This window comes from Humulus lupulus, chromosome 8 (assembly GCF_963169125.1).
Source record: "Humulus lupulus chromosome 8, drHumLupu1.1, whole genome shotgun sequence".
NCBI lineage: Eukaryota > Viridiplantae > Streptophyta > Magnoliopsida > Rosales > Cannabaceae > Humulus > Humulus lupulus.
Window position 1 is genome coordinate 28,261,278 of NC_084800.1, and position 9,033 is coordinate 28,270,310.

Here is a 9,033-nt window from a genome sequence, read left to right on the forward strand (position 1 = left end):
CCTCCCTCTCATGAGATACCTCTCTCAATAACACAAGCTGGGCAAGTTGAGTTTGAAAATGAATATCACATAATTCTAAAAAGTGCCCAAATGGGGTCTTCTTAAACAATGATTTCTGACTTTTAGTCAACTTAGATTTCAAGTCAGTAATGACACTCTTGTCATTAAAATGTTGAACCTTACTACCAAACCTCTTGGAGGGGTATATCTTTAAATGAGCCTGCAGGAAAAAACAAAACAATTAAACATGCAACCAGTTTCAAAAAATATAAACATGAAAAATTTATAAGTACTTTACATTTATAAAACGACTTATATGTATTTAACTTTGTATGGTTTAAATATACATATAAAAAAAAAACAATTCATTCACTAAGGTAAACAAGTTCAAAACTCATTAAGCAACATCGTTCACTGTTATCTGTAAAGTAACCAGGTACATATGTAACCAGGTACACATGAAACCAGGTACCAAAAAATAATAAAACAGCTTAACAACAAAAAAAAACACAGCAATAACAATAAAACAAACACAAAACAGAATTTAAGATTATGCAAATTAACTACAAATCTACAAGAACCCAGATACACAACCATAAAAAAAATTAAAAAAATAGAATCCACCTGTAACCAGGTACAAAAAAAAAACAGTTTAACAACAAAAGAAAACACAACAATAACTATAAAACAAACACAAAACAGAATTGAACATTATACAAATTAACTACAAAACTACAAGAAACCAAATACACAACCATAAAAAAATAAAACAAACAGAATCCACCCAATGTGAAACACAACAACAGAAACATAAACAGATGAACAATTTTATATTATAATAATTAAAAAAATAAACACATACCCCAACATGTTTAGTCTCATGAGAATCATCTCCAGCATCCTTACTACCAGATGCACACGAATCCTTCGCCTGTTTAACAGTGGAAGGCGATTTACTTGTCTTCCTTGCAACAGAGGAAGGGGATTTACTCTTCTTCCTTGCAACAGACTTCAAATGTGTAATGTTACTCCTTCGAGGAAGAATCTCGCAAATATCATCCCCTACATTCTTCGATTCATCCTCTACTATACCAGAAATTTTCTTCTCCGAACCAGAAACACCACCGCATTCACCACAGTGATCCATCACACAAATTCGAGCAAGAGAAATATCAATGCACTGCATAAAAAAAAACAAACAACACAAATGAAAAAAGAAAAACAGATATACACATATATAGAGCACAAATCACAAATAACTACCCATAAACTTCCCAAATAATAAACTGATCAAAAACTGACAAAAACCCCACTAAAAAACTAACGATAAAATCGTGCACCAAATATAAAAACCGTCATTAACACAGATTAAAAAACAACCACCCACGACAGAAAAATATATAATACAAAGCAAAATTAACAATCAATTTACATTAAAAAAAATAAAATAAAATAAACCCTGAAACCGGGTACTCACCGATACGAAAACACCACAAAGAGGCACAAATCCACAACGAGAAACTTATAAAAATCCTAAGAAAAAGAAAAAAAAGAAGAAATCAACACAAAAAACCAAATGCTGAAAGAAAGAAAAAATTTGAACCAAACGATATATAAAAAACGTGATACTGAAGCAAACGGAAAAAGACATACCTGAAACCAGGTACTCACCGAGACGAAACACACGCACAGAGGGCAGAAAATCGACAACAAAGAACTCAAATAAACCCTAACACAAGAACGAAAACTAAGAACACAAATCACCACTGAAGAAAACGTGATACTTAATAAAATATACTAATAAAATTCAGAAAACGTGAAGAAGATAAAAACGTGATAGAGGCTGGGTACTCAAGTACCTGCATGCATACTAGGAATTGATTTCCTTACAAAAAAAATTCAAAAATAAAATAAAATAAAATAATAAAAAAAACACATAAAATGACTAAAAAGCCCTCACAAAAATACACATAAATGCATAATAAACCACTACTGAATTAAAATTTTCTTACAAAAATGTTTACCAAAATAATAAAAATAATAATAAAAATAAAAAGACAAAAATTTACTCATAAAAATACCCCTATAGAAAAAAAAAACGTATACAAAAAAATATGGGATATAAAAGCAATATTTTGATAAATATGGGAAAACAAAACCCATAAAAAAGGAAAACAACAAAAAAAAAACCATAAAAAATGCACACAAAAAAAAAAAAGCCATATATATCAAATTTTAGTAAATTTTCCCATATTTAATGTAAATTCCTCAATTAGTTTATAAAGGAAACCTAAAACCTTAATTATTTTTTTACACTTGGGCTTCCTATTATATTTTCTGGGTCCAAGTCCAACCCAACCTAATATCAATTCACCCTCGTTCCGTTCATTCAACACTTTCTTTCTTTTACTCTCAGGCCGCCTCCACCATCCTCTCTAGCGAACTCGCCGTGTTCGCTCTCAGCCACCGAGCCACCGCCACGAACCACCGCCTACCGAAACGGACTACACCATCAAGCAACCACCACGAAGTCTCGCAGGACACGAGCTCTTTCTACACTCACGTCACCTGCCACCATCCTCCGCCACTCCGGTCCATAGACCACGGCACAGGCTCGGGCGTATTCTGAGTCGCTTGTAGTAGGTATTTTTAAGCCTAAATGATTCAGTTTTTATACCATAAGTGGCTCAGAGAAGGATATTGGGATTCTATGCATTGATTACTTTGTATCTATACAGTACTTATTCTTATGCCTATATTAAATACTATATATAGACAAGTCCAATCGGGAATGTGTGGAATTTAACAAATGGGGTTCTACAAAATCTTCAGAATGATTAATCTATATGTTAACTTAGTTAATATATTTCTTAAAAATTGTAACTTAGTTAATATATTTATTAAAAATTGTAAAAAAATTGTTCTTTGTTGTATTTGTTTGAATGTTTAACGACTTTTTGTTAAATAAAAAGTTGTGTGGCTGTAGACTTGTTATTTGCAAACTGATTTTTTGTTCATGTGATGTTTTGGGTAACTCAAGTACCATAAAAGACATTGCTAAGAGTATTTGATCTTAGCAAGGAGGAAACTGCACCATGTTCAATTTGTTGTTTATTGACAATATTTTTATGAATTCTGTGTGTTTGTTCTTAGGATTGAATTATGATCTTACATGTTTAAATTATGTTTATCATTATGGACGGTAATGAATTCATAAATATATATATTTTTATAAAAAAAAGATATATTATAAATGATTTCCTAATTTATTCAGAAGTAATTTGTAAATGATGCACCCTTTCTTTCCTACTTAATACCAAAAAAATAAAATGCAGTTGGTCGGACAATTCCAGAGAAGTACCAAAGAGAAAGGTTGAATAGAATTCTCAACTCAAGCTCTCTTTATTGAGGAATAATGGGTAAGAGAGGCAAGAGTCAGCTGAAAGGGGATAAAAATCCTAAAAAGAAATTCCATAACAAAGATAAAATTGTTGATGAAGACATGGACGACGAAATTGACGCCTGTATGTTCACTCTTCTTTCTTCTTCTTCCTCTTATTTACTCATTTATTTACTTTTTGGGTTTTAGTGGAGAAAGTGATGGTATTTTTATATTTTGTGTTTGAAGTTCACAAGCAGAGGGATTTGGTTTCATTGGATGTGAACAAAGACATGGAAGATTCAGATGATGATGATGAACTGCCCGTCTTTGATTTTGAGGTTTAGAATTTTGAAAATTATTCTTACCTCCTACAATGGCTCATACATATTTATGGGTTTACAATGAATTTGATTTATATCTTTATATATTCATATTTATATATGGATTAAAATAATTGACATTGTGGGACAGGATGGTGATGAAGACAAGGATGAAAGTGATGAAGATGAAGACGACATCCGGGATACTGGGCTTGCTGCAAAAAGTGAGAAATGTGCTTTTGTTTTTGTACCATGAGTTGCTTTATCTCAAATCATCATTATATTATATAAGACGATTTGTGTTGAAAAATCTAGAAAAATGAGATAGTGGAAATGGCATAAAGTCCCTTGATAGTCATGAACGACAACATTCTTAGTAATTTACATATATGATACTCACTTCACAAGATATGTTAATTACTGCATTTACTAATTCTTACCAGTTGAAAGGGGATAACATCTGCTTGCACTCATAATACTCACTGATTACTGTTATTCTTATTACCTGTAGTGGCTAAGCAGCAAAAGTACTTGCGGGAAAAGTTTGGTGGTGTTGAGGATGATATGCATGGCGATGATGAGGAGGATGACGATGAACAAAAGGCAGTGTGGGGGGGAAGAAAGGACCTATATTATGATGCTGATAACATTGATTTTGAGGTGAGGAATTGTATTCTGGCAGTCACTCATCTCGTTTTGCTAGGAGTGTTCTGTTTATCATTGTTCTTGTTACTTTCATAAGTATAATAATTGTGTAAAATGCATAAGTTTATTCTTTAGTAAAATGGTAATGCCTTTTAAATCTTGTTACTTGTTTCATTTTGGTTTAGATACGATCAAGCGATGATGAGTCCCCTGCTGAGGAGGAGGCAGAGGTGATAAGGTTGCAGAAAGAAAATGCAAAATCTATGTCTATGGCGGACTTTGGCCTTGAAGATACGAGTGAAGATGAGAGTGATAGAGAATTAACTTTAGAGGTGAGTATTGAATAGCACACTACTATATTGATGTCAGTAAACCATTATTTTTCTGACTTTCTCTTCTTGTGGTGGATAGAAATTGATTTTCTAGATTGTTAAATTTCACGTACCACCATATATTTCATTTTTACAGGAAATATCGGTTAAAGGAAAAACCACCAAAAAGTCCAGTTTGAAAACAAAAGGGGCAGAGAACATGGGTACAGATTTTGAGGAGGTTAAGAAAGATTTGAGTGCTCTATCAAAGGAGGAGCTGATGGATGTTTTGTTTAGGTAGAGCTATTACTTTCATTTTCTTAAAGTTTCTTTTGCAGTTGTCATATATTGCCATATTTCACAAGGGAAAGTCATTATCTCATGTATTGGTGTCCTTGGAAATATAAGATGTTTTATCTCTTCATTCATTCTGCTAAACTATATAGGGTAAAATTACTTGTTTTAAAATTTATTCTAGATTATTTGAAATTTCTATGTTTCCATGCTTAGTTAACAACTTTTCCCTCCAGCTCTGCTCCAGAGTTAGTTGGTTTGCTGTCAGAACTGAACGATGCAACTGATCAGCTTGAAAACAAAGTTGATCCACTTTTAAACAAGGTATTGCTTGCTCTGTTGATTGTTTCCATCTTGTTTCATGCTTGATTCACCCCTTCAAATGGCTGCTTCCCACTTACAATGACTATGGATTGCTTGGTCAAAACTATGTCAGGACTCAAATTAATATCCTCAATTGAATGAAACAGGTTTGAATTGTATCGAGGTGTAGGCTTTGAATGACATTCACAAAAAGTCATAAAATTATTAAAAATAAGAAAGCACCCAAAGTTTACAAAAATTCATCCCATTTGTCTTCTTCGTTTTCCAATACTGCCATTTTTTTCTTTACTGCATCAAGAAATACATTTAATAACTTATAAGCAAACTAATAATTCATTACATGCTTTACAATGAATAATGTATCTTGATAGTTTACCAACATTTGTGACTTTGATGAGCTTGGACATTCAAACATTTCAAGAAAATGATCATTTTGTTTTCTATTTTATACACGTAGAGTTAGTGTTATTTTAATTGTTACTTTGGTGGCATTAAATTCTACAAACATCTACTACTTATATTAGGTAAAAAACGGGGAAGTCATGTTGGAAGGAGGAATTCGTTATTTAGAATTGAAGAAGCTTCTTCTGTTGTCTTATTGCCAAGCAATAGCTTTCTATCTTCTTCTCAAATCTGAAGGGCAGCCTGTCCGTGATCATCCTGTACTAGCTCGCCTTGTAGAAATCAGGAGCTTATTAGACAAGGTCTGCAATTCTTTTTAAGAAGCATCTCTACTTTTACTGTATTTCTTTATTTCTATAACCATGTTCTTTTCTTTCTTTCTTTTTCTTCTTCTTCTTCTTCCCTCTATAGACAAAACAACTCGATGGAAATCTTCCTGCAGAGCTGGAGGAGATTCTTAACAAAAGTAATGTGGTGAAATCAGCGGCAAAGCTTGGTAAAGAGAACGGCTTATTGGCATCTGCTTCTTTTGTAAAAGATCATGTGCGCTCTCTTGCCACTACAGATATTCAAGAAGCAGCTGAGGTAGTTACTATATTCTTATCTCTATGAAGTTTTTTAGATTCTTCAATTTGTTGGACCTTTGAAAAAAAACAAAAAAAATTATGGATGCTATAATGAAGTGTACAGTGCCAATAAATTTATTCATTCTTTCAATTTACTTTTGGATGGTTATGATTATCAGAGTTCTTATTGTTTATTTTTTGCAAAATATTTAAATTATGTATATATGTATTTTCTATTTTGGTCAAGAAGCATGGCAATACATTAAGGTTCATTTTTGAAACATGCTCTCAGATATGTATTTGTGAATTCTATGTTGATAATGATCTTTCCACTTGACTCTTTAGTTTTTCCTTTAAATGGCAGCCTAATAAGAAAGCTGATTCGGTAAAGGTGGACTTAATCAAGGACAGCGAGAAAAAATCTGAGAAACGCAAACGCCAGGTAAATTTTGCATGGATTTTTGTTTAAATTATAGATTTTCCTAATTCTTTCTCTCTCTCTCTCTTTGAATTAGGCATGCTCATTTTGCTTATGTGAAGTTGTTCATATTGTGGCAGGATGAACAGGTTGGATTAGAGAGCATGAAAATGTTAAAGGTAAGAGCTGACCTGGAGGAAAAGTTGAAGCAGAAAGGTGTCTTTAGTTCCAGCACTCCAAAGATTGATAAGGCCCAAAAACTTCAAAAACCCTTAAACCGGTATTGGAATTGCTCTTATGCTTCAGATTAATAATGTATTCTTTTTGTTATGTGCTAAATCAGTCAAATTTGAAACCGTAGGAAGCTTGAAACATATGATGATTTTGATGATGACACTGGAAATGCCCAAGTGGCTGCTCGTGGATTGACCAATGGTCATGCAAGCTCATTGAGCTCAAGCAAATTTTCTCAACTTCTTGCTGCTGGCAACAAGTCAAAGGTACAGATAGAGTTTGTTATTGATTAATATTTAATGATTGGTAAATTGTAGCATGCATACGAAAGCATGCCATAAGTTGGGATTAATGTCCTGGCCATAACATGTCACTCCAATGATGTATATATACTGTAGATGTCTTATCAGGTTACCTTGTCTTGTTGATCTTCAATGGTATGATTCCATACCACAGAAGGCTTACTACTGATTTTTGTCACTTCATCATGGAGTGTCTCGTACATTTTTCTGCCTTATAAGCTATAATATATTTGCTCTGACTGAAGCACTATAACATGATGAATAAAAAATTTAAAGCTGAAATTTGTGAATTTTCTGCTTTGTTGAATATTCTTTTTTGCTTTTTAGTTTTCTTATAGTTTATCTTCTTCCTGCTTCTTAAGATTTTAGCATGTTGTTCAATTATGAACTTGATTTCCACTAAGATTGGTGTTGGAGAAGTTTCTGAGCTATAAAATACTAGAATAGATGCAAAGGGTTTCGGGAGTTAGCTGTTTAGTTGTTTATGCAGTAACATTTTGTTGTCCGGGTTGGTAATGTTAAGATCTTTCGAACAAACATTTGTGCCATAAGTAATTTTTTTTATTGGAACTTCTGCAAAAGGTTGTTTCTGGAGATGATGATTTACCAAAGAGGGATGATATTGGTGAAAGGCGTAGGAAACATGAGGTAAACGTATTACATCGAGCTGGGATTGTGGCAGAGGATGATGTTGGAGACGAAATTGGTGCTGTAGAGACAAATGGGGATGATGTTGAGATGGATGAGGAGGGTGCATCAGAAGAAGGCTCTGAAGACGAGTTCTACAACCAAGTGAAAGAACAAAGAGCTGCAAAACTTGCTGCCAAAGCTCAGATTTATTCAAGGTTTGTAAAGTGAAAACACATTCAATCATTTTGTTTGTTTGTGTTCTTGATAGTTTGTCTGTGTTAATTATATGCTTTGGTCTGTACTGTAGGAACTCGACGCTACCAGTCCCATCTTTGCCTGAAATTGTTGATGGAAAACGCCATATATCATATCAGGTACTGAGATCTGTACCCAATTTTGATTCTTGGGCTCTTGGCACTCACTTATTACCTCTCATTTTGAATTTAACTCACACCATATTATACTTGATTAATAAAACAGATTCAGAAGAATAGAGGTCTTACTCGCCAACGCAATAAGAAATTAAAGAATCCAAGAAAGAAATACAAGGTACTATCTTTTAACAAAACATTTATTGTTCAATATTTTTATGAAAATGTATTTATGTTATAGTATTGTTATAACCCTTATTCTTCCTCTTTCGTAGGAAAAGCACAAGAAGGCAGTGGAGCGTCGAAAAGGTCAAGTACGTGACGTCAAGACGCCCAAGGGCCGTTATCCAGGGGAGGCGTCCGGAATCAATGCGGCCATCAGTCGAAGTGTCCGCCTCAAGAGCTAAAATGTTGTTTCACTCAAATAAACCATTTTTTTTGTTTCATTTTTTATTCAACATCTAAATTATAATGATGCATGAGTGAGCTAGTGTTAATTTAATCCAAATGTATCGATGATAGAGGAAATTTTGCTATATAAAATTATATATTATTTGCTATAGTAGTATTATATAGCATTATTATATAGTATGAACATCTACTAGCCAACTTAAAAAAATATATTTTTTGTATTTTACTTCAACTATTTTAACTTTTATTTTTATTTTTTCCTTCTCTCTATTTTACTTGAAAATTAGTTATAAATTAATAATATTTTATTGAGTAAATTATGATCAAAATATTCAAAGTTTTTAAAATGTTGTATTTTTATATGTACGGTAAATATTTTTATACTTAAAATCTTTTATTTTGGTGGTAAATATCCTCAATGTT

General features: G+C 32.8%; 1 protein-coding gene and 1 long non-coding RNA gene across 4 annotated transcripts; one reads left to right on the top strand and one right to left on the bottom strand.

Moving 5' to 3' along the window:
- Nucleotides 1-241: 241 nt before the first annotated feature.
- LOC133793623 (uncharacterized) lies at nucleotides 242-2,180 on the bottom strand. Its single transcript, XR_009874900.1, has 3 exons — nucleotides 1,654-2,180; nucleotides 1,478-1,533; nucleotides 242-1,180 (listed from the first exon to the last, which is right to left on the bottom strand). It is a non-coding gene; the product is annotated as an uncharacterized LOC133793623 (long non-coding RNA).
- A 170-nt stretch (nucleotides 2,181-2,350) lies between these two features.
- On the top strand, nucleotides 2,351-8,759 carry LOC133796541 (protein THALLO). Of its 3 annotated transcripts, none has more exons than XM_062234096.1 (17): nucleotides 2,351-2,643; nucleotides 3,336-3,524; nucleotides 3,629-3,720; nucleotides 3,854-3,926; nucleotides 4,214-4,362; nucleotides 4,533-4,679; nucleotides 4,816-4,955; nucleotides 5,189-5,276; nucleotides 5,801-5,980; nucleotides 6,090-6,263; nucleotides 6,609-6,686; nucleotides 6,803-6,942; nucleotides 7,024-7,162; nucleotides 7,781-8,043; nucleotides 8,136-8,202; nucleotides 8,309-8,377; nucleotides 8,475-8,759. In XM_062234096.1, exons 2-17 carry the CDS (start codon nucleotides 3,416-3,418, stop codon nucleotides 8,604-8,606), a joined length of 2,040 nt encoding a protein of 679 aa, XP_062090080.1. In that variant the 5' UTR covers nucleotides 2,351-2,643; nucleotides 3,336-3,415; the 3' UTR covers nucleotides 8,607-8,759. The 3 variants fall into 3 exon arrangements, with proteins under 3 accessions (XP_062090080.1, XP_062090081.1, XP_062090082.1); XM_062234097.1 differs by having other exon boundaries at nucleotides 2,351-2,639; XM_062234098.1 differs by having other exon boundaries at nucleotides 2,351-2,606.
- Nucleotides 8,760-9,033: the final 274 nt, after the last annotated feature.